This window comes from Cydia pomonella, chromosome 14, assembly GCF_033807575.1.
Source record: "Cydia pomonella isolate Wapato2018A chromosome 14, ilCydPomo1, whole genome shotgun sequence".
NCBI classification, from domain to species: domain Eukaryota; kingdom Metazoa; phylum Arthropoda; class Insecta; order Lepidoptera; family Tortricidae; genus Cydia; species Cydia pomonella.
Window position 1 is genome coordinate 8,736,857 of NC_084716.1, and position 25,907 is coordinate 8,762,763.

A 25,907-nucleotide genomic window follows, 5' to 3' on the forward strand; every position below is an offset into this window, starting at 1 on the left:
TAATAATCTATAACTTAAAAACTAGAAGTACTCATTACTCATTACGACTACAGAGCAGTTGTAGTAATAATAATAGCCTTACGGCTAAATAGGAACCTGTAGTTGGGTGCGTCTGTGTGTGTGTGTGTGTGTGTGTGTGTGTGTGTGTGTGTGTGTGTGTGTGTGTGTGTGCGTGTGTGTGTTTGCGCGCGCGTATGTGTCTGCGTGTGTGCATGTAAATGTTTAACTAATGTTACAATTTCATTTTATGTTATGTACTTGCTTAAATATAGAATATTATACAGAATTACACAGTTTGTTTTATTTAGCATAGATTTACAAATTAGTTAAGGGCAAGATTAAGTAGAAGTTCAGTGTCTTCATAACTAAGTATCTTCAACCATTCCACTACGGATTTTTTTACAATTATGTATTCTCTGTTCGTATATATTAATTTTTACATTTATTTTGTTGTAAAGGTAAGCGGATTGTGTCTTGTACTGCCTTTTAGCAAACAAGGATTTATATGTTGTGAGTGGGGCAACAATGTTCATTCGTCTTCTTGAAGGCTGCGTAGGAGTGAATTTTAGCGTTTGGTGTAATTTTAGTATTGTACGGAGGACATACAGCCTTCGCATAGATAATAGGCCACTAGTCTGATACAGTTCATTTGTGGGAAACCTGTATGGCCTGAAGTACATTACTTTTAATAAACATCGTTGCCCCCTCTCAACTTCCAAGAATTTGGATTTGGTTGCGCCGCCCCAGACAGTAATGCAGTAGGACATGATGGATTCCGCTAGTGTTGTGTAAAGTTGGTCAAGAAGGGTCTTGTTGGCAACATGTCTTAGCATTTTAAATATCCATACAAGCTTTCTTATCCTACAGTTCACAAACTCAATATGTGGATGCCATGAGAGGCGCTGGTCTAATAAGACACCAAGGTATTTTGTGGAACTAACCCTCTCAATATCCTTACAGTTACATAATATACTATTGGTACGTGAACAGGTGTGTATTTTGAGGTTTAAGTTGATCTGTGGTTGCGTGCTATTGTACCTAGAAAAACATACGTAGTTTGTTTTATTGACATTTAATGTTAGAAGGTTTGATTTCAACCAGGAGGATATCTTGCTAAGTCCTGCATTAGCACTCTCGAACACCGCCTCCCAAGAGTCCCCATCGAAGACGATGACTGTATCATCAGCATAAGCCTGGATGCTACCATGGTTAATATTTTGGGTAATCAAGTCGTTAATATAAATTAAAAATAATGTGGGTCCCAAAATACTTCCCTGGGGGACACCAAAGGTGATGGTAACTTCGTTACTTACATAATTACCCACTTTGGTTTTTTGAGTGCGACCCTGTAGGTAGTCACTTAGCAAACTGAGGGGGACTCCCCTGATGCCAACAAGCTCCATCTTGTGTACAAGTGTTGAGAGAGAGACGGTGTCAAAGGCCTTCTTTAAATCAAGAAATACAGCCAGACATTTTTTTCCAGATTCTAATTTGTCAACAATTAAGTTTGTAAGTGATAGAATCGCATCTTCTGTCGATTTAGATCGCCTAAAGCCAAATTGTAAGTCAGAAATGAGGTTAAATTTTTCTAAGTATGTTATTAATCTATTATTAATTAGCTTCTCAATTATTTTAGAAATAGCTGGGAGTACAGATATGGGCCTGTAGTTGTTGACGTCGTCTCTCTCTCCACCCTTGTACACAGGGGAGACAATAGATTGTTTAAGTGGGCCGGGGAAGATACCAGTGTTAAAACAGAGATTAGCTAAGTGACTAATAACAGGGGCAACATTGTTATTTAGTAGTTTGAGAAATTTAGTGGGTATGCTGTCCCAACCAGGAGCACTTTCCGATTTTAGGCTCATGATGATGGCGAGCACTTCGTAAGGGTCAGTGTCCAATAAGACAAAGGATGAAGTCATAGACAGGGGCTGGTCTAGACATATCAGATTATCAGCTGAGTTATTCGTGTTGTTGATATCCTCCGCAAGTTTTTTGCCGATCTCGGCGAAGAAGTTGTTTACAGGTGTAACAGAATCGGTTGGGGATAGATTGATATTAAGTAGTTCTGTATTCATATTTTTTGTAGACTTATAGTTAGTTATCTTTTTTATTGTTTTCCAAAGATTTTTAGAGTTTTTAGCTGCACTAGTCAATTGTTCTCTTTCGTACTTGCGTTTTAGCTTTTTTAACAAGTTATTGCAGAAGTTGCGGTATCGTTTAAACGTTACCTTCAGGATGTCATTATGTGGTTCGTTACGAGCTTTTAGTTGTAACTTATTTCGGTTTTTAATACATCGCAAGATGCCTGGGGTGATCCATGGCTTGATAACGCGTTGGTTTCTTGGTATCGGCTTAGTAGTTTTGCTCTCATCCAGAGATTGTTTCATTTTACTAATCAGCTGCTGTACAACGTAATAAGGATCGTTACTTAAAAATAGAAGCTCAATGTTTTTATCTAATAAATTTTTAATGGCTTTCTCGTAATTGATAGTTACCATATTCCTAGGAGCAAAGTCAGTCAATTTATCAGTCGTTAGGGCTAAGAATATAGTAAGATGGTCAGTTATAGAGGTGTTGAGGATAGCTATATGGGCGGTGGTTTTATGAGTATCTATTTTTAACATAAAGTGGTCCAGACAGTTTGTTAGTCGTGTAGGTATGGTGTGTCCGGGAAGGATACCATGTATGGATAACATATTGAGGTAGTATTGTCTATTTAGGTTTTCGTGAGTTGGTTCCCTGTCTCGAGGAATGAGGTTAATATTAAGATCTCCTGTAATAATAATGTTGTTAAATGATTTTAGCGTTTCAAGGTGATTATTTAGCGAATTAATGAAAAGTTGAGCGTTTAAGTTAGAGGGTGAGCGATATATACCAAGAATTACAGTGTTTTGTATAGTAATTTGGATACAAGTTGAGTGGTCAATTTTAATTTCCTCAGTTTTTGCATTTACTTAAGTGAGATTTAACATAAGCTACCACTCCATCGTTCTGGTTTAGATTATTTATAGTGGATTGAGAGATATAGTTATCCAGATGGGGAATAGGCTTATACGCACATATGCGACATTCTGTAAGTATTATAATATCAAGGTCTACTTCAAGGGCCGTTAAGGTAAGTACCAAATCATCAAAATTCCCATATACGCTTCTGATATTTTGCGAAGCAACCGTTAGTTTAAGATTCGTCGAGGGCACATGGGATTTTAGGTCATTTACGTGACATTGAAAAGAAACCGCAACCTCTGTGTCATCAATTTCTTTTAAAATATTTTGATTACAATTCATAATTAAATTTGATTAAGTTTGCGTGGGGTAGCTTTACAGGGGAAGTGTTGATTATTATATATATTATAGCAAGTAATATTGAATAACAGTGATTATAGTTAGATGAAAGTATTTGTGGTGATATTACGAATAAAATAGTGTGTAGACCGATAGTTAGGAACTTTATCGATGTTGCGTAACGTTTGTGTTTGTGTTTGAAGTTGAGTGTGTGTGGATTGAATGAGTAAAAATTGAGTGTGGGGAGTTGCGCGATATTAGTGTGTAAGGTTGTGATTGAACTTGCAATATAAAGTAACATCATTAAATATATGTAAAGGGTATTCTATAAGTAGGTACTTTCAATATTTTATTGCAGGGTCTCAAATAGTTGAAATAGTTTTAAGGTTCCTAAAACATAAACACGGAAGCATAGAGTACCAATCGCTTACTTTTAATAACACGATTTCGCTTCTTGTTTACAGGAAACGTTAATTTATCAAATATCGCTAGTCCATTAATATGTTAATTCCGTCGGCTACTCGATGGCTTGTCCGATGGAAAACACATTAAAGGGTACTTCGCTGAAGACGTAGAGATTACAAACGCCGAACGGGCATTATGTGGCCAAGAATGTTAAATATACCCCATTTCATATACCATGACGTGATTCCACTTGAAACTGCACAAAGAGAACAATAATGTTGATATATTGTTTAACAATTGCTTTACGAGCTCTGCACTGCAAAGCCAAAGCGTGGTCAAATAATAATACAAAAGGATCAAGACTGGACAGTTACATGTAAGATACGACGCCGCAAAAAAGTTTGCTGGGTATCTTTTGCTGTCACTACTTGTATTGTGTACGCCTAATGAGCGTCTCAAGTGGAATCCCACCATGGTAAATGAAATGGAGTGTACCAATCAAGCATCAGCAGCGATGCCGTTTTAAATAAATAATAAATAAATAAATATTATAGGACATTCTTACACAGATTGACTAAGTCCCACGGTAAGCTCAAGAAGGCTTGTGTTTAGGGTACTTAGACAACGATATTTATAATAGATAAATACATAGAAAACACCCACGTGACTCAGGAACAAATATACGTGCTTATCACACAAATAAATGCTCTCACTGGGATTCGAACCCAGGACCACCAACTTAGGCTCCGGGTCACCGGTCCGATCGGTCGTCAATCGGTCGGTGTCAGTCTTAAAAACATAAGGCGGCCAATTTTTATTCTGTCCGAGATATGTATATAGCTTTCATCAATGAATGCGACGAAATACGATTTAAAATCAAATAATAACCTAAAAGTTCAATGTACGGCGTGGTACAGTTCGTGCCAGGATATCGAGTGGTTTTAAACGTTTTACGTGGCTCGGCTACAGTACTAGATTATACTAAAACTATACTGCTTTGGGCTGTAGGGTATCGATGTACAATTGAAATTGAATGAAAATCGGATATACTTTCGTGTTTTTAGGGTCCGCTGTCTGTTGGTGGATAATTAAAAGTCTCTATTTTTCGATGAAAACTGTGTATTTTCACTAAAAAACGGATATTAAATTACAGAGCGATGTTAACCGTGGAGTTGTTGAGAAAGAAGAGAGTGAGTGAGTCGCCGAATGGATACAGTAATAAAATCATTCGGTCGTATACATGGTTGCGTTCAGAAACATAATCCCGGGGGAGGGTTTGACCATTTTGTACAGTTTTTTTCTTTTTAAATTTAAGTGGGATAATGCTGATGCAGATTTACAAATAAAATAAGTGAAAAAATGCTTTTAAACAATAATAAAGTGTTAGTTACAGTAGCATTTACCAGGCTGGTTATTGTTACATTTACCTTAAATAAGTTTTTGAGATCAAGTTTTACATAGAGATCAATTATTACTATTATGAGATATTCATAACAAAATAACATTTGTTAAAGGTTTAAGCATAACTACTTTTGACTAACAAAATTGAACTTTTTAGACTATTTTTGTAAACATTACAAGATATATATATTTTCTTTTATATGCAGATTAGTAAGTTTCTTACAATAAACACATACATTTAAGTTTGAAAGACATATATGTATCATACATATATTATTATTACTAAGCTATCATCTACATTCATAGATTTACATTTCAATGGGCAAAACACTAATTTTGTTTATGGCCCTCCTAGTAATATGACCATTAGGCAGCTTTAAGTCTACCACCCTTGCTTTTTGGTCAGCGCCATAATGAATCTTGATGATTCTGCCTACTGGCCACTGCAACGGACTGCATCTGATATCTCTAAGAAGCACTAGGTTATCTAGTACAACATTAGGTTGAATTTTGTGCCATTTAGGCCGGTTATTCAATAGACTTAAATATTGTTTGTGCCAAGCCTTCCAGAAATTTTGATGTATTTGTGCGCAACGGCGCCATAATCGCAACCTATTTTGAGGTATGGATGTTATGTCAGGCTCAGGAATGCTATTTATTGGTCTTTGAATTAAGAAGTGACCTGGGGTCAGGTATGTAAAGTCTGTAGGATCTCTAGACATTTGCGTTATGGGTCTTGAGTTAAGGATCCCTTCTGTCATCACTATGATACTATTAAATTCTTCATAAGTAAATAAGCTGTTACCTATGACCCGCTTAAAATGCTTTTTTGAGCTTTTCACGGCTGCCTCCCAGAGGCCTCCAAATGTAGGTGAATAGCTAGGAATATATTTAAAGTCTATATTTTTTGAAACTGCATAATCTGTGACATAATCTTGATGCTCTTTAGAGCTTAAATTTGAAAGCTCTTTAAGAGAATTGTCAGCTCCAATAAACGTTTTAGCGTTGTCACAAAAGATTTTGGATGGATAACCACGCCTGGCTGTAAACCTTTTTAATGCAGCAATGAAGGCTGGGGTGGTCATGTCCGAGACTAGTTCTAAGTGGATAGCTTTAGTGGCAAAGCACACAAATACACAGACATAACCTTTTGTGACAATGCTTCTTCGCAGTGAAGACTGTTTGATGCTAAAAGGCCCACAATAATCTATACCAATAACATCAAATACTTTGGCCTCATTTACTCTATCGAAGGGCAAAGACCCCATTAGCTGTGAGGCAGCTTGAGCTTTAAATCTATAGCAAGTGATACATTTTCCAATTATTTTAGAGACTTCTTTATTGCAGTTAATAATCCAGTATGTCTGAGCTAGGCTGCTAATTGTATCTTTTAAACCACCATGTAATAAGGACTTGTGCTCATATTGGATTATTAAACTAGTCACAAAACATTTTTTGGGCAAAATCATTGGATGCTTTTGTGCATATGGGATATTTGCATTATGCAATCTTCCTGTTACTCTTAATACATTGTTTGCATCCAAAAATGGAACTAAGCTTTTTAAATTACTTTTAATTGGTAATTTATTATTTATACAGTGTATTTCTTCTTTAAAATACTCATGTTGCAAGAGTGATACAATTTTGTATTTAGATTGTTGGATTTCACTTACAGAGAGATTACCATTATTTTTATTATTTGAATTTTTACAATTATTATAGAATCTTAAAATCCAAGCATGTACTCTTTGCAACTTTATCCATGATGAGTATTTTTTAAGTAATTCTGGCTCATTTGGTGTAGCAATCAAACAGGCTAGGTGGCTGCTGAAAGTATCATTAGTATTTTCTGAGCTGTTGGTGACTGTGAATGGCTGGGGATGGTAGTTAGGGTCCAGAAAGTCATGGGGACCATGCCACCACAAGTCATTTTTGGCGAGGACGAGTGCACTACAACCTCTAGATAAGACATCAGCCGGGTTGGTTGCTCCATCAATATGGCTCCAAATGCAATCACTAGTTACATTATTTATTATCTGTATTCTGTTTTTTACATAAACAGGTAGTGATTCTTTATTTGACTTGATCCAGCACAAAGTAACCTTTGAGTCGGATAGTAAATATTTTGCAGTTATTTTTACATTTGCCAAAATTTATTTTACCTTGTCAAATAATTTTGCTAGCAACACTGCAGCATTTAATTCTAATTTTGGAATTGTAAGTTCATTTTTCATCGGGGCTATTTTTGATTTGCTGCATAGCAGGTTCATTGTAGCCTTTCCATTTTGAAAGGTTCTTACATATATACATGCTCCATAAGATTTGGATGAGGCATCACAAAACCCTATGATTTCTACTTGATCCTTGGTAGGCATTACATGCCTTTGTATTTGTATAGTTGGCATCTCCAATATTTCTTTGTGAAATTTAATCCATTTACTTAAGAATTCCTCTGGTATTGGAGAGGTCCAGTCCAAGTTTTGCCTCCAAAGATCTTGTAGAAATTGCTTGGCCCTGACAACTATAGGCCCTGCCAGCCCTAAAGGATCAAAAAAGGATCCAATGAAGCTAAGGATTGAGCGCTTGTCCCAATGTTGTATTTCTTTGTTGGGATAATTAATTTTGAAAACATCTTGATTGGGATTGAATACCATGCCTAAGGCTTTGAGATCAGTTTTCATGGAGAGCTGGTGATCATCAGCATAGCAAGATTCGGGAGAGATACCAGTCAGCAGTTTGGGATCATTGGCTGCCCACTTGTGCAGATGGAAATCTGCATGAGACAGCAAGTTAGTAAATTGGTCTCTTACCTCCAATGCATCCTTAATGGAGTCTGCTCCGAAGAGGGCATCATCCACATACATGGCAGTGCGGATCACCTCTGCTGCTTTAGGAAGCTCCGTCTCATACCTTGCTGCCAGCTCCTCTAAGCATCTTGTTGCCAGGAAACTCGAACTTTTTTGTCCATAGGTCACAGTCTGTAATTGAATGATAATTAACTCATTGTTGTTATTGTGCCATAAGATATTTTGCAAGTGATGAAACTTGGGGTCTATTCTTATAGCTCTGTACATATTTTGGATGTCAGCCATCATGACATACTTGTGAACTCTGAATGATATCAATATATCAAACAGGTCTTTTTGAACTTTAGGGCCATTTAGTAACACATCATTAAGACTGTTGTACTCTTTGCCTGCCTTAGTATTTCCATTGAAAACTACTCTAACCTTATTTGTTTTCCTGTCCTCTCTAATGACAGGTAAATGTTGCATGAAATACAATTGTTGCTTATTTGAGTTTGTTAGCGGCAGCACCTTAGCATGACCAAGCTCTATATATTTATTTATAAATTCTTTGTACCTTTCGTGCAATTTTTGGTCCTTTTTGAATCGTTTTTCTATACAATTAAGGGTTTTGAAAGCAATTGGAAAGGTATTGCCAAGATTAAGTTGATCCATGGGCTGAGCAAGTGGAAGAGACACCTGAAACTTGTTATCAATTAATTGTACCGAGCGTTGAAACTCGGCCTCACAGGAGTTCTGCTTTACTGTAACCTCCGATTTCATTTCAGGAACAACTTCTGTTTCCCAAAACTTTGTTAGGAGGTGCTCAATATTATCATTGGCCTCATGGGTGGCCACATGCAATGAAACATGATGGCAGGTTGTTGCTCCATTATGACATGGAGTGTCTCCAGATATTACTGTACCAAATTCTGTACCGATGAGATAAAGTTCAGTATTTGAGATTTTGGTTTTGCTGGGCAATAATATTTTGCAAAACATGCTGGCAGAAAACAAGAATGAAATATCACCTGGAATTGACCAATCATTGTCTGCTAGTACAACAGAATTTGGTATTGTGAATTTACTTGTATCTATTTTGTTTTCTGGCAATTGTGTTGTGATTTTGTCCACAAGTGAACATGTTACTTGCAAGCTGTAATCTGAATTCAGCGACTCAAATTTTGCATTTACAGCCTTTGATGTAAGATTAGATTGACACTGTAGGGCTGAAATGTTGAGATTTTTATTTATTGGCTGCAAATTCAAGGCTTTGGCAAGCTTATTTGTCATGAAAGAAACTTGGCTGCCACAATCAATCAAACCTCTTGCTGTAATATATGACTTTCCATCTGGCCTTAAGACTTTGACCTTAATGGTGGGCAATAGATCAGTAACATCAGCATTTGTTGAGTTTACATGGCAACTGGTAACTTTTGGCTCAGATTCAACATGTAACAATGTGTTGTGAGCTTTACTTTGACATGTGGAGCATTTGAAATGAAATTTACATTTATTTTTGTGCATACCTAAACATATGTTACATAATTTGTGTTTGGTAGCAAGCTCCCGTCTTTCATTGGGGGATTGTGCTGCAAAAATTGGGCAACAAAACAATTTATGTGTTGTTGCTTGGCAACATAAGCATGAAGGTACTGATACATTGGCCACATTACACACTTTAGCACTTTTAGTTTGATATGTATGTGACTTACCTTCACTTTGCTGGCTTTCTTCAAAGCTGCTGGCTCTCCTCTCCACAAATGACAAGAAATCTTCAAGATTTGGCATCTTGTCACTGTCCCGTTCCTGATGATAGGCTCTGCACGAAAACTGATCCACCTTTTTTAAGATAATAGTTAGTACAATTAAGTCCCATTGTTCTATTGGCTGACCTAAGGCTTTAAGAGCACCTAGATGCTGACGAGTATTGGCAACAAGTTCCCTCAGGTTGCTGGCAGTACCTTTTGCAATGGGTGTGCTATCTATTATAGCTTGAATGTGATTTGTTATTACTAAAAATTTGTTATCATAACGCAATTTAATTAGTTCTCTGGCTTTACCATATGATTCACTGGTTAAGGGAAGTCCTTCTATTAAGGCTAAAGCTTCACCTTTTAGGTATTTTTTCAAATAGAAAAGTTTTTGCACTGGTTTCAACTTGTCACTGGAGTCTATTATCGCGTCGAAGAGCTCGATGAATGCGACGTATTTAGTGTAATCCTTCCCGTCGTACGCAGGAATGTCGATTTCCGGTAACCGTACTCCACCATGGTAACTAGTCACGCCCGTGGTATCCACTGTTGTTTCCGACGATGACGAAGACGTAGTTGTTTTCGATACTGTTGAGGTTAGTTTCCGTAATCTCGAGATGACGATTATTGTTCGCTCCTCGTGTTCATCCTCTTCTTCAAAATCTTCAGATGAATCCTTTTCAGTCAAGATGGCTAGCTCCAGCGCTAATTCGTTGTATTTTTTGAGATTGGCTTCTGTTTGTTCCAATCTAATTTGTGCTGTTTCAAAGTCTAAAGGCTTGTCCGGTTCGTCTAAAAGTTTTTCTATTTTGGTTGTATATCCTTTACACCACGCGATCTGTGCCTTTATTTTCTTTATTTCGTTGGATTTGGTATTATTTTTCATTTTGATGTTCAATTGTAAACAAGGGAGTAGAGAATGAAGTGTCAATTATGACATTGACGGCGGATGTCAGATTCGAATGACGTTTCACGATGTTTGAGTGAATGGTCTGATCTTCGCTCCAAAATTGTTCATTCTGCCCCTTTTCGGTTTGTCCTTGAATTCACCAAATTCCGAGAATGGGCTTGGTCGCGTGAAAATAAAATTTTGCTCAATTTGATGTGGCGGCTTTGAAATATCACTAAAAACTTTCTCGTTTGCTGTGAGGCGCGACTTGGCGTTAATATTTCGGTGATATATCCGCACGATGAGAGATTTTAAGTCCGAACGGCACTTCACACGCGGCGTCAAGTTTCTTGAAATATTGCAACTTTTACTCGAACTACACTTGTTTCGGCACCATTTATGTTGGTGGATAATTAAAAGTCTCTATTTTTCGATGAAAACTGTGTATTTTCACTAAAAAACGAATATTAAATTACAGAGCGATGTTAACCGTGGAGTTGTTGAGAAAGAAGAGAGTGAGTGAGTCGCCGAATGGATACAGTAATAAAATCATTCGGTCGTATACATGGTTGCGTTCAGAAACACTGTCCGTCCGTCTGTCACCAGGCTGTATCTCATGAACCGTGATAGTTAGACAGTTGAAATTTTCCCAGATGATGTATTTCTGTTGCCGCTATAACACCAAATACTCAAAAATATATATTTAATAAAATAAATATTGAAGGGGGCCCCCATACAACAAACGTGATTTTTTCTCCGTTTTTATAATGGTACGGAACCTTTCATGGCCGGTTTTGTTTTCTATCGAGCCAACTTTAACCAAGTAAGGTTGCAAATCAAATCTAGTTTCCGTGTCATTCTTTTCATAGCATTTGTATGCACATTTGGTTAAAACTTAAAACATGTACTCGTAATAATTAAATAGGTATAAAAACTACAATTAGTTTTCTTTTAAAATGTCCGTGACATGTTGTTTCCGTGAATTTAATGTTGATATTTCTGCGCTTTGAGGAAAGCATACGGTCCAGCCAGTGTGCGCCGAATTTGGAAGCTTTTCAGCTGGTAATTTAGTTTCAAACATCCCAAATTTCTCATGTGTAAAATAATCACGTACTGTACAAATATAGCCAGCCTACACACACTAATCCATCTCATTGACATCGTAATAGCACGTGGCGTGTCTTATCGCGATCTCCCGTAATAAGCTTCTAGAAAATACGGACGTATAAAATCTGAACATTATTGTTTATTAATTACGTATACTCCCTTTTTATTTTAAGATGATACTCTTCTAAAGGTTTATCTCCTCGCTTTAGCCCTTGGCACGTCTTCATTTGTTATAACGAAATTTATTAATTTTCAATAATCCCCCACAGAAATAGAATCTCACTAACCTTTAGAACTTAGCGAGCAAAACGAGAGCGCGCCATCGAGGCATCGTTTGCATTTGTGTTGGCATTTGCGGACATGAAAACATTCATGGGGGCCCTGTCGGCACGGCTGATCGACGCCACTGGAGACCATAGGGCTGGCGCTTACCTCTCCCAGCGTATATCCCTGGCAATACAGAGAGGTAACGCGTCCATCGTTATGGGATCTTTGCCGCAGGCGGAGGCTTAAGAAGGGGTATTCTTTTTATAACTAATTTGTTTATTAGTATATCTTTTAATTTTAGTTTTATTTGCCTTTAAATAAATTATTGTATTTTAATTTGTTGTGTATCAACTCATCAATCAATTGTAATGTATCAAATCAAAATGTTCGGATCAAATCTTGCAAACGAAATTAAAACCACTTACCATTATTCGGTTGAGCTGAAACTTCACACACATATGTAAGTTGGGTGACAGTACAATATTATGGTGGCATCGAGCTGATCTGATGATGGACACAGAAGGTGGTTTTGTTAGGAATAAGGTTTGGGTTTGTGGGATAGTCTCGATGAGTATTAGTTACCTGTTAAATTACTTTTTAACGAGCAGAAACGTCTGCGAACGATGCTATTAAGCTTAGAATAAATTTAAAAGTGGAAAGTACTGCCTTGGGTGAGACTTGAACTCACGGCATCTGGATCGATACTTCAGTGCTCTGCCATCTGAGGCACCAAGACCTCATCCGTAGCCAGCTTCCAGAGGCCGTGCGTTCAAGTCTCACTCAAGGCAGTAATTTTTCCGCTTTTAAATTTATTCTAAGTTTAGTTACCTGTTGAAAGAAGAGTCAGCAAAAAAATGCTGATATGAGGGTTGAAATAACGGCAGTATGTACCGGGGAGTGGAGCATTTGGCCATTTAACGGCAGAGGCTAGTTACGAATATAGTTAGGGACCAATTCAAACTTACATTGTGACATCAAAATAATACATGTACGGACAAATACGAGCGAAATGCATACACGACTGACGTCATTTAGATACCATTTTGTAACAATGTAAATTTGAACAGATCTAGTGTTAGAAGCTTGGCGTTGCCGGATATTTAGTTTGTGATTGCATCCGGTTAATTCTGTGCAGTGCACTTTTTGACTCAGCGGCTTAATTACAAGTAGGGGAGAAGAGGCAGGAAACAGGGATTACGCGACGAAAGAAAATAAAAAATAAGTGTTGCTTGTTGAAATTAAATAACAGAGATCGTAATTGTTTTTTTCTCAAACTTGCAATGAAATGTTGACATGACTTACTTCAAATTAGGTCCGGAAATACTACATAATATTAGAAGTGATGAGTGAAGATGATATATAGAGGAATTTCATACACTTCGGCCTGTAAGGCAACCTTCTTTTGTTTTTAAACGTCAACTTACGGCACGTCTTGGCATTCAACCATAAAAAACATATAAGCAAAATTCTGCCATTATGCTTTATATTCTTTCTGTGTTTTTTTTTCTTTTTTGTGTCGTAAAGTTTTGGAGATCCAGCCTTGTAAAGATTTCTGCATGACCGAAATAAAAACTTTATACATACAGAATACGCCTCCGACTTCTGGAACGATATTGACCCAACCAAAGGCGGTTTTTATGTAGGATGCGGATCCGCAAGTCGCTCCACTCCAGCGTGCGAGCGGTTATATGTACGTGCCTAGCGCTTTTTCACACATAGGAACGGCGTGCGGAACCGCATCTATGTGGTATAACCGCGTAAAGGGGCTCACTGTAGGTATCGGTCTGTCAGTTAGAACAAAAAGTAAACAGTTCCGAACAACTGACAGACCGATACCATCCGGCGGACTGTTAATCAGTGGGCCCCTCGTAAGACACTCGTTTTTCGGAACATATTTAACACGCTATAAAAAGCCCTCCAACACGGTGACATGTCTCGATGTCCGATACGGCGCAGCCTACCCTATCTTGATCTGTTGTCGAGACAGCTGGAGTTCATCAAGTGTCCGACTTAATGAGTCAAGTAGTCGATTGATTCAGGGGTCAGTCTAGTCGGGGGTCGCTAGACAGTTGATCGTGCGAACCACGCGCACAAAATTACCGATTATGGGGCTTAGTGACTCTGCTCCTTGGCATACAGAAATAAGTAAGCTTAGAGTGCTCCATAATTATTATTTTCGTAGTGGACATCTAGCATCGAGTAGCAGAATTATCAGTGGAGTTTTGCGACGCACGAAAAGTCTCTGCTCAACAATTTTAACCGGATTAACTGGAACTCTATTTTCAACTGCTTCTGCTTGTAATTAGTTGAGCAATACAATTTTCGTCAGTCGCGACATCTTGTATCAAGTAGCGGTACTGATAAGTATCGAGACGCCAGATGTCGACTACGAAAATAATAAGCGTTTTGGTAAAACAACACTAATTTATGGAGTGAGCACTCTATGTACTTTTTTCTCTATTCCCCTGGTCAATTGTGCCTAATTCTGTCCCTATAGTTGTGCCGTTCTCGAGAACGTTCTCCGTTTTGTATGGGAAATATTCTCGCGAGAGAACACCCTCCATAGTAAACAGAGAACGTTCTCGAGAACGGCACAACTATATCTGTCCCACCGTTCCGTAGCAGCCATCGATAGAACAATTATTTTTTTGCTGCGCGAGATTTCACAGTAGACTAAAGTAATTTAATAGGCGAAGCAAACGACGAAAAACGTAGCTAATCGCATTGCATTTCCACACCCGAATTTTTCATCTCATCTGCGATTTCATTGCGTTCAACTCAAAATACAAACAGTACAGTATACTTAAGACGGAAGAGGTTTTCGAATCTAACGAAATAACGGTATTTTTTCTATGAAATTCCATTTCGGGAGAAAACGATTTCCACCAAATAAATTTTAACAAATCTGTTTGATTTTGATGTCAATCGCTTCAGCATAATATATTCTAGGTTTATAGGTTTCGCTTTTTTGAAAAAAATGAAAAACCTAACCTAGTTTTTCATTGTGTCAATAGCATAATCAAAAATTATGGAAAATGGAAATTATTTAGAAGTGGAAAAACGTTTTCTATTTTTGTATGGACGATCACGTCCCTCTTAAGTATTTATTACATAAAAATGTTAAAAACGCAAATTCTACAGCGGTATTAAAAAATGAAACACAGTTTAGTTTAAAATTTACTTAATTAAAGTGTTCGCTAAAAAGTTATAAATGAAGTTATAAGTCGGTTATAAACTAACCAACCTAATAAAAAGAAACGACCAAGACATTCATTTAAGAAAGACTTAGCAAGAAAACACGCTAGTGTGTCCACAGCTTTAGAGCTACCTATCAAAAAGTTAACGACTGTTATACACGTTTACTGCTAATAGATATTTAAGGGATCATATTACTTAGCGGCATCAGTTATCACGTTTTAGGCGATATAAAGTCCCAATTCCTTGTCTCATATTCAGGGTGTTTTATCCAAATAACAGTGAGGGGAAATTGTAAGTTATAAAAAGAGGTTGCTATTTATTTCAATTTACTGGGTTGATTTTAGACACAAGAATTTGCAAAAATGTATCGTGCCAAAAATCAGAAAAACATTTTTTTTCTATGATACAGGAGGCAAACGAGCAGACGGATCACCAGTGGTAAGCAATTACCACCGCCCATGGACACCTGCAACACCAGAGGGGTTGCAAGTGCGTTGCCGCCTAAGATTAAGACATTATTTAAGACAAGAATAATTACCAATTAATTAATTATTTTATTTTTAATTTTAGTTTGTAATTATTAATTATTTTAAGACATTATTTATTTATTTATTTTGATATTATTTTATTGTCTAATTTAGTTTCACAGTATTACTACACAAGATTTAATCTCAGAGCTCCGATTTCGAACATGTGCCAAGCTAACAATATATCAAAGTAATTAAGTTAATTCATTAAGCAAGTATCACATCCATTACTCCCTCCAAACGGAAAACTTTATTGAATTAGCATGAAACTTTGGAGATAAATTCATTAATTAGTATAAACATTAACACACCTGATATGACACATTACGATAAATAGAAAGACACAAAGATTATTATGTTATCTAATTAAAGATAAACTCATTAAAATTATTGTAAACCCACGTATTATCAAGTCGAATAAACGCTCGACATGTTTCGATCCAATTTTTGAGGATCTTCAACAAGACAAGAAGCATCGCCTTTTCAGATCGAGCGCGCGAAGTATACACGGTGGCTCAATTATACATATATGAGTAACCCGTTTAAAATAATTGACCGAAGCGCTAGCGAAGGTCTCCGTTTGGACTTGGGTATTCTGCTTTCGTATCTCCTGTATAGGTCGTAATTTTCTCAACCAATTTGAAATTTTGTGAGCAGATTAGTATAGATTTTTTTGTCGTTTCCTTTCTTGGAAAATGTTGAAAATGGTGAATATTGGCATAAAGGATGACATTATGGTCTATGGCACTTAAGATCATTGTGAATATGCTGTAATAATGGCTCAGAAAAGTATTTTTTGTTTTTACATTTTTTAAGCTTATCAATCTTATAGCGAGGTCCACAGCTTACGAGACACTAATTTTAATATGTTCGAAGCTCACGGGAGTTTTACAAAGATACTCGTAAACTCATTTGCATCAGTATTCTTAAAATAATAATTATTTTCTAATAATCGGCTTGATAATACCTGTTTTCCATTATTTTACTCATCAAAGTTCATTCCAAAACAGGCTCCAAATACATTGCTCTTTCCTCTTTCACACTCAAGCGATGTATGACCGTGAGAACGGGATAGAAGAAAACAAAATTGATGTCCTTTTTTATGAATACTTTGCTAGTTAATGTTTACGACATTTTTTGGGCCGTTAATCTTCTCATCATGTTTGCGATATTATGATTTTTGAGGAAAATTGAAATGAGTTGGCTTACTTTAGTACATTTTAGCGTGAAATGAAACTTGCGTACAACTTATTACGAAAAACAGAAAGATTTTTACCTCTATACTTTGTGCCCTAGATTGCATTAAACTGGAAAAGCATGCAAGGCACTTATTTTATTCTGTGTGTGACCATTTTTTTTTCAAAGGAGCAAAGTTGCTTGATTATTATTAGTCTATTGAAACTAAAGGATGACTAAGTAAGAACGGCCCGGGTCTGGACCGAGGCATCCGACACTTCCTTTTCTATATTTTATTTTAGTTGCCTCGTTGCGTCGAGTGTCAGTTGCCTCGGCCCGGCCTGGAGCCGGGCTGTTCTAGCGTGAGTCATCCCTTACTCAGTACCTATTTGGCAAGTAATGGAGTGTGAAAATGTCAACATAAATTTAAATACATATCTATAAAAATATTAGTTTATATAGTTACTCAGGTGCTAGTTCAGTGGCGTCACTCACCAATCGTGCAGTCTAACGCAACTAGTTGCGACCAATCGCACGCGTGATGCGAACTTATCAACCAATCACGTTGTGGCGTTTAGCCGCGTTTTCACTTAGTGTTCTGAGCAAACATTTTATTTAGAGCAAATGTTTGCTCTTCCTATTTACTATTGGAGCAACTGTTTCCATTCACCGAACGAACGAAGGATTGCTCGCTCAGAACTGTTCAGAACACTAAGTGAAAACGGCCCCATTATTATTGCCCTTCCTTAGATATATGTTAATGCACTCAAACTATTATATTAATTAATTATTCATTTATGAATATTATACACAGTATAAAGCTTAACTCTTTAAACTGTGTATTTCGGCGCGGAGTTAGATTTTAAGTTATACTTACAAGGTGCCCCCGAGGAACCCGAGAGATTTCTGAGGCCGAAAGAAGGAAAAAATGATATATGACTCTATTTCACAAAAAAATATTTATTTTTTTCGATTTTTGATATTTTTGAAAAAATATATACCTATAAACGCTATTTGTAAAACTGTAAATCAAAAAGAATTTCAAGTTTTTTTTTGTAAGACCTATTTTTTGCAATGTGTTGAAAATTTGCTGATAATTTACACGAGTGCGAAAATTGTAAACAAGCGTAGATGATTGTGTCGATGGTTGGTGTAATTTAATGTGAGTTCCGAGCGCATTCAGGGCACTCTATTCTCGCACAGCCGAAACCGAATTAAAATTGAATACGGAAAAACCACCCAACTATAGTCCAATCAAGTATAAGTATAGTTCTAAAGTTCAAAAGGAAATTTAGTATCAATTCCAATGTTCCTTTCGTCTTAGTCCGAGTTTTTTTTACGAAGCTATGGTTATCACTTATCAGTTAAACGGTAAGTCTGTGAAAAGTCAATTCTTACTATATAGGTAGTTGAAAATCTATAGACTAAAACTATCGCATATTTGTATAGATGTGACTTGTATCCCATTTATGAGCGAAATATTATAATTAATGGAAGAAAAACTCAGAAACAAATAAATAGAATATTAATACAAATTATATGGGTGGTTTTACGGTAATTATTATTATTGATATACTCGCATATCATGTTCTTATCGCTTCTTTGTGTGTGTAATAAAAGCCATGAAACTGACTTAAATCGACCGGGATATAAACCGTGGTTACCTTTATATCCCGTATTGTTTTTATATCCCGGTCGATTTAAATCTAGTGAAACTAACCGTGAATCATTAAAAACTGTTAAAAGCCGTGAAACCTATAGGTACTCGTACATATGTACAAGTACAGTGTCAACACTGAAATAGAGATATTGCTTAATGATTACACCATTACAAAGTTCACTGTAGAAATCGGAATGAAAAGTAGATTCCACAAATTGGCCTACACCATATTACAATTTCCTTTAAACCATTTCTCGTCTTAGCTTAAGACAGATTTGAAAATAATTAATTTTCTTAATTGGTAATTTCATCTGAATCTGTATTTTGTTTGGGTCGGAAACATTGACTAATCTATTTAATCTAATGACCTAGTATGACAAACAGTTATAACAGATTACAGATTAAGATCTAGGTATGCAGATTAAATCCTATAAGCCACTTGATGACCTCATTTCTACGGGTGGACAGGTTATCAGGGGGTCTATTGGCATAGCGCGTTGCGGAGCTATCCTCTATAATATGACGAATTTATTTGTTGTAACAGAACGAGTAAGATACCGGACCTACCGTACCCACCTTATAAATAAACAATAAATAAATATTATGGGACATCATTACACAGATTGACTAAGCCACACAGTAATCTCAAGAAGGCTTGTGTTGTGGGTACTCAGACAACGATATATATAATATATACATACTTAAATACATAGAAAACATCCAAGACTCAGGAACAAATATCCGTGTTCATCACACAAATAAATGTCCTTACCAGGATTTGAACCCGGGACCATCGGCTTCATAGGCAGGGGTCACTACCCACTAGGCCAGAGAACGGTCGTCAAAAACCAAAAACCTTATGTAGGTACCTATGTTTATAAATTATACAAACATTTTATAAATTATTTATTGGATCATCGTCGTATTAATAGTAGTTTTGGCTAAGAAAACAATGTTTAATAATAACAGCAACTGTTTTTGTAAAAAGGATTAAATATTTCAAATGTGGGCTTTGTTATGCAGTGGGCCTTACATGGGTCAGATATCTTACGTGTAATTTCGAAAAAAAGAAACAATCAAATGTTTTGTTTGTTTTTTTAATATCTGTTTGAAACTTAATAATATATCCAATGTACAAAGGCAAACTCATCCATATATCGTTTAAGAAAATATGCATTATTTATATATATTTACTAGGCTAAATAACAAAGAGAAATGTCAGCCATATTAATATAATAAACTAGCTTCTGTCCGCGACTTGATAATTGGTCATAACTATCCTATGTCCTCCCTCGGGCCTCAAACTATCTCCATACCAAATTTCATCAAAATCGATTAAGCGGGAAGAGCTAACAGACAGACAGCCAGACATAGTTACTTTTCCATTTATTATATTATATTATAGTAGGGATTGAATTTGCATGGAATTGTATACGGTCGAATGGAACCAGCACTAGGTCATTTAGTAAATGTGTTTATTGAAGTTGGGAACTAACGCAAGCGGTCAGCCTGCGAATCGTTCCAAATGCAGTTACATTGCAAATCGTACATTGTGTACACATTTGTACGTTGTTTTAATTGACTGACGACGACAAAATGCTGCAACCCACACATTTGCAGTCTTGTTAAGACTAGTCCTAAATTGAGTTGAAATTGTGACTTTGTATTGGTTTGTGCGTCCGTCCGTTTATAATGTCAATATTTAATGAGAAACGTGTGTATATGGATGTTGCCTGTATTTAAAATAAAGTATTTCACACCAGAATAAAGCACCAAAAAATTATTAGAAAAACGTATACAGCATTTAATTATAGACACAACTTTTATAAATAAATCGGATAGAACTAAAAAAGTAGGTGACTTGAGAGTGGCTTATCGTTTTGACAGTTCGAAAAAAGAAACTGATTTGACTGGCAGAGCGCACTTTTCACTATCGTCCCTGTCGTCGTTGCCCTATCGTCGTTCTTATAGGGCTAAGTGCCCTTGGCCCTATAAGAACGACGATAGGGCAAAGAGGGAGAGATGGACGGACATGCAAAAAATGTACAATAACACACACACACATGCTCGCAATCACACAGGCACTTGTTCTGTAATAATTTATTTAAAAAAATATATTGTATTTTTATTTTGTATGACAGAGACATTGAGTTATTATTATTCTAGAGAAGCCACACCAAGCAATGAAATTATCGCAATCGCGACCTGTACCATGCAACCAAAACGTCTTAAGCGCCGTAAAATTCATGTCGCTTACGCAAAAGGTGACGAGATTCACGCCCCACTTCTATGGTTTACAACAACTCATGGGGCAAAATAGTGGTTCTCTGTGACAGTTCTATACGTAGTAATAATAGTTCAATGGACACAGGCTGAATTTCATACGAGCTGGGCCGCGGAGCACACGCAGAACTAATATTTTAAAATACAGTTGCAGACAATGGTTATTGATTTATAAGCACGTCATGATGTTACTTTGTACTGAAAAGGCTTAGCACATCATAAATATGCAAAAACGCGTGTGACCTTCCAAAGGGGAAGACAGAGGATTATCGTGAAAATTACAGGATTAGGCTTAAGAAACCCTTCGGAAAGTATATATAATATTCATATTGTGAAAAGTGTACCAAGCGATTCACCTTGCAAAGGATCTGTTAGTATGGTTTACTAGTATTCTGTACGCGATTCAAACAGTTTCGGACTAGTTTTAATATAATATGGTTATTTACAGGCGGTGGTGGCCGAGGAGATCTGACGTCCGACTTACAATCCGGAGGTCAGGTATTCAAATCCTGGCTCGAACCGATGAGTTTTTCGAAACTTATGTAGAAATATTATTTGATATTTACCATTAGCTATTCGGTGATGGAAAACATCGTGAGGAAACCAGGATACAACTCCGAGAAATTTAAAGGTTCCGCATTGGTCTAAGCCCTCTCCGCATGAAGCCTGATGTGCCCAGCAGTGGGACGTATATAGGTTACCGATCACGGAATAAAATTTTACTGGACATTTGGGAAGTGTGCGCGAAGCCGAAGCCAACACGTAGAGCCCCTTTTGACACTTTAATGAGATAAGAGGTAAGGGGTACACCGAGCCGAGCAGATGCTGCCTTGCTATAGTCGTATGTCATACGACGCACGCAGAGGCAGCACCCGCTAGGGTATAAGTACTGTTGAAAGTTATTGGGTAAAAGCGATCGACTAAATACTCGGCAATGGGAACGTATTTTACCTGGGTACTGTTCCTTTAACACACACAAAGTAACATATTTTCATATTTCAAATTATATCAGGCAGACTATCCTACAGTTCTCTAAAAGGGGACATAAGATGAGTATTTGTGCCAGATGGGCCCATAAAGTAAGTTGCAGGTTGTCTTAAGAGCCTTACAATAAAATAAATATATAGGTACTTGCCTTATATTTCGGAGACAATCTAAGTTCAACTTGAGTAAATTAATCTAGGGCTTTAGTAAGTTTTCTTTCCACATGAACCATAAACTAAAATAAGCTAGATTTGAATAGTTGGGTAAATTATTGTTCATACATAAACAATACAATTTATCGGCATTTTTCGGTCGTATAATAGGGTTTTATTCTATAGCAACAATATTTGTTATTCGATCAATCATTCAAATTACAGTCGATATTAATATTAAGCGTGCTGGTAATTCATCATATTTCGCACAACTCAGTAGAATATGATAATTTTCACAACAGTCAATATCATCAATTTACAATAAAAAAATTACCATAAACAAGTCTTTTCATTCCAACTTTCCTTTAAAACTTCACTTAGGGCCAGTTGCACCAACGACGTTTGATGGGCTGATCAATTAATTATGAAACTTCCCATAGAAAACATTAAATTTTGTGAACGTTTTATCGGTGATAGACGCTTTTTCAGATAACAATACGCTTGCAAAAAAAGTAATTCAATCTTAAGGATTTCCTTTAGGGACTTCAGTGATGCGGACCCTGTTTTTTTTGACTTTCATTCGATAAAAAAAACATAGGTCTGAAACGCACTTTAAAAATTTGTGCAAATGTATGCACAAAAGCTAAAAGTATGAAAATTGCTTTTAAAAATGTACCATTTTATATTAGAGGGAGCTCAGCAGCGGTATCATGGTCGTGTTTTTGTCACTATCGCACTTACATATTTGTTAGAGCGTGACAGATATGGTGACAAATGATAGACAGCCGTCCACCTTAGCCCTGCAGCCGTAACTTTTTTCTTTTTTTTAAACTTGCAACTAATTAAAATTCAAAAATATGATATCCGCGGACCCGAACATGCACATCCCTCTCGCTGACGCTCAGTAGGAGTGAGAGAACAACACGAACATAGGGGCCTCAAAAGGCACGTGTCAGTCAATAATAAATTAAGGTAAAATCCTTCCTGGACCTTTTCTTTAACCTCTGGGGAGTAACAGTGTGCGTAAATGGCGCAGTCAGTAGGATCTACTTTATGATAGCGTTAACCAGAATAATAACAATGTAACTTGTAAACAACCATAGACATTTACCGCGGTATTTAACCCTGAATATTATCAACGTTCCGCTGAAAACTATTATTTTATGGGGTTTCAATTCTGAAAACTAAAATCTGAACTTATTTACATATGAAAGAAATAAGTAGGTAGGTAACATCTATATTTTGTAGTGTTTATTCATTAGGTAAACGGAACGATAACGGATAAACGGAAAAATAAATAAACAGTAATAAAACTATAAATATAACGAAAGAACTTAAATCTAAATGTAACAAAATAAACCTAGTCCCCCAGGTCCGTCCCCTGTGGAAGGGTGCCCATAAGGCTAGCTACATTGCCTCCTTGGATGGTATTGCTTATCTTTGGCCTAGGAATGATCCAGCCAAGTAAGTAAATATAATAAAATACCTACTGTAGAAAAAAGGAGATACCTAATTCTTATTATTTTGAACTATAGTTGCGAGTAAACTAGGCTACGGTTCTCCACTTATTGCCGTACGTTTTTATTAACTACTTATCCCATAGAGCTTCTTTTTTTTCTTTCTTCCTAGCGTTGTCCCGGCATATTGCCACGGCTCGAGGGAGCCTGGGGTCCGCTTTGACAACTAATCCCAAGATTTGGCGTAGGCACTAGTTTTTACGAAAGCGACTGCCATCTGACCTTTCAACCCAGAGGGTAAAACTAGGCCTTGTTGGGATTAGTCCGGTTTCCTCACGATGTTTTCCTTCACCGAAAAGCGACTGGTAAATATCAAATAACATATCGTACATAAGTTCCGAAAAACTCATTGGTACGAGCCGGGGTTAGAACCCGCGACCTCCGGATTGCAAGTCGCACGCTCTTACCGCTAGGCCACCAGCGCTAGATACTATCCCATAGAGCTTACTTTTGTTTAACACTCGCATCACTTTACAAAGGCAGGATTCATTTAAAATTCAATCCCGTTCTGAGCCGACATGTTCTAAGTTATATTGAAATAGAAGCACTGATACGGAAGATCACCTCCAAGCGATCTCATATTAAACTTCTGTGATTCGCCCTTCGTGATTACATTATACTTTTCACATCGTTTAATAGTCATCAAACATCACTTACACGTAAGTTCGTTTGATTATCTATTATGAAGCATATCTATTTTCTAGGTAGATAATATTTATTATTAGACATTTGCATGTTTTACTTCCCTATCCAGGCATCGGAAGTCAGACTTATCAAGGGTGCTAAAAGGCAATAAATAATACGTAAAACATCCAAAACGTAGAAAACAAAAGTTCGTTAATTACACGAATTATATGACCTTACCAGAATCCCAACCTAAGACCCAGGACCACCTGATTAGTAGGCAGTCACGCACGCACAGATCAAAGCGTTAGTCGTAGCATACGCTGATTTGTGCTCACTACTTAATATGCGTATAGACAAAGTACTACGTAAGCATGTACGGTTTAGTTATACGTCTACGACATGTCAAGGATGGACACAATACACTACTTAACATTTTAGGTAGGTCTTCTTCATCCTCGCGTTTTCCACGACTTTTGGGAGCTTGGGGTCCGCTTGGCAACTATTTTTTACGAAAATACGAATTTTGGGATTAGTCCGGTTTCATCAAATGATATTTCGTACATAAGTTCCGAAAAACTCTTTGGTACCAACCGGGGTTTGAACCCGCGACCTTCGGATTGAAAGTCGCACGCTCTTACCGCTAGGGCTTCACGTAAGTAGTGAATTTGTCCCACATGCATAACCGCTGTAAGTAAGAAAGTGGAAAAATAAATAAATTTATTGCGGTATTACGGTAAACAATTGAAAGAGTTTTATGTAGCTTTATGAAACAAAACTCTATGATAGTAATCCGTCTAGTGTTAGTCATCTGTGACTGATACAAAGTTTTATACGATATACGAGAAAATGATGCAGAAAACTCTCCAGGAACATCGCAGTTCCAAATACATAAGGGCATGTTCGATGCCTGCAAATATGAACTTAAAGACAATGGGGTAAGGTGCAATTTTAGAAGACAGTTTTTGGTTGTTATAGGAAACGTTTTAAGGCGTGTTCAGGTCGATTAAAAGTAGTTGCAATGTTATGATTACTTCATTATACATTCAACACTGCTTTCTAATTTTTCATTTCTCATACTCTGAAAGTGCGTCATTGTTGTTCTGTAAAGTATTCAGAAAGAGGTGTGTTTCTGCTTTAGAACATTTTACTTTCCAAGTTTTTTTTTTCATTATTTTTACGATGCAATTAAAATTTGGTTTTAAATGTATTTGTAGTACAATTTCTATTATGATTTTTAACTCCCCATTCTATAAATAACGATACTTTTACCTAAATAGTTACTTGAAAGTACCCTCAAGGAAGAATATAAAAATTAACAATTAGTCTTTTTTTTAAGCATGTGTATTTTAGTTTCCTGATATTCGAAATGAAAGTTAGAATGTTTAACTAGGGTGAAAAGCAACATTTCTCATGCATGCCTCGCTTCTTCTAGGCGATTTTCCTCTTCATGTTTTAAAAGATTCTGATAGTAATTAGGTCAAACAGGCTATTAACTAGGTTAATTTATATGCTCATTACAGTAATAGTGTTTAGCTCTGCGGTCATTGGCTTAAATTCAAACAGCTAGGGACTCTCATTTAAATAAATTCCTGTACCAACTACTTACCTACGCCACGAAAACCATTAAAATGTTATAAGTATAATACCTTTCATAATCAGTTTTCAGATATTACTTCCAAATTGTGACTTCAAATGATAGTACTACTCTGTTTATTTTTATATTTTTGGAAATTTTATTGTAAATTTGGAAAATACCCAACAAATTAAAACTCCTGAATAACTGCTGAATATCGACGACACTCAAATTAATAAACTATCGATTTTAAATAAATTCAACGTAAACCGGATCATCTATTTGGAAGTAAGCACTTTACTTATAGTGTCTT

General features: G+C 36.6%; 2 protein-coding genes across 4 annotated transcripts in view; one reads left to right on the forward strand and one right to left on the reverse strand.

Annotated features, from left to right (window-relative positions):
• LOC133524856 (allatostatin-A) overlaps positions 1-25,907 on the forward strand; it is a 142,789-nt gene that overhangs the window by 103,032 nt on the left and 13,850 nt on the right. The window lies entirely within an intron of this gene.
• LOC133524855 (uncharacterized) lies at positions 5,270-10,693 on the reverse strand. Of its 2 annotated transcripts, none has more exons than XM_061861002.1 (2): positions 9,596-10,693; positions 5,270-8,072 (listed from the first exon to the last, which is right to left on the reverse strand). In XM_061861002.1, exon 2 carries the CDS (start codon positions 6,561-6,563, stop codon positions 5,403-5,405), a length of 1,161 nt encoding a protein of 386 aa, XP_061716986.1. In that variant the 5' UTR covers positions 6,564-8,072; positions 9,596-10,693; the 3' UTR covers positions 5,270-5,402. The 2 variants fall into 2 exon arrangements, with proteins under 2 accessions (XP_061716986.1, XP_061716987.1); XM_061861003.1 differs by having other exon boundaries at positions 6,832-8,072.

Coding starts and splice junctions, on each gene's coding strand:
- LOC133524855 (XM_061861002.1), bottom strand. CDS start 6,563: ATGATTTTGCCCAAAAAATGTTTTGTGACTAGTTTAATAATCCAATAT.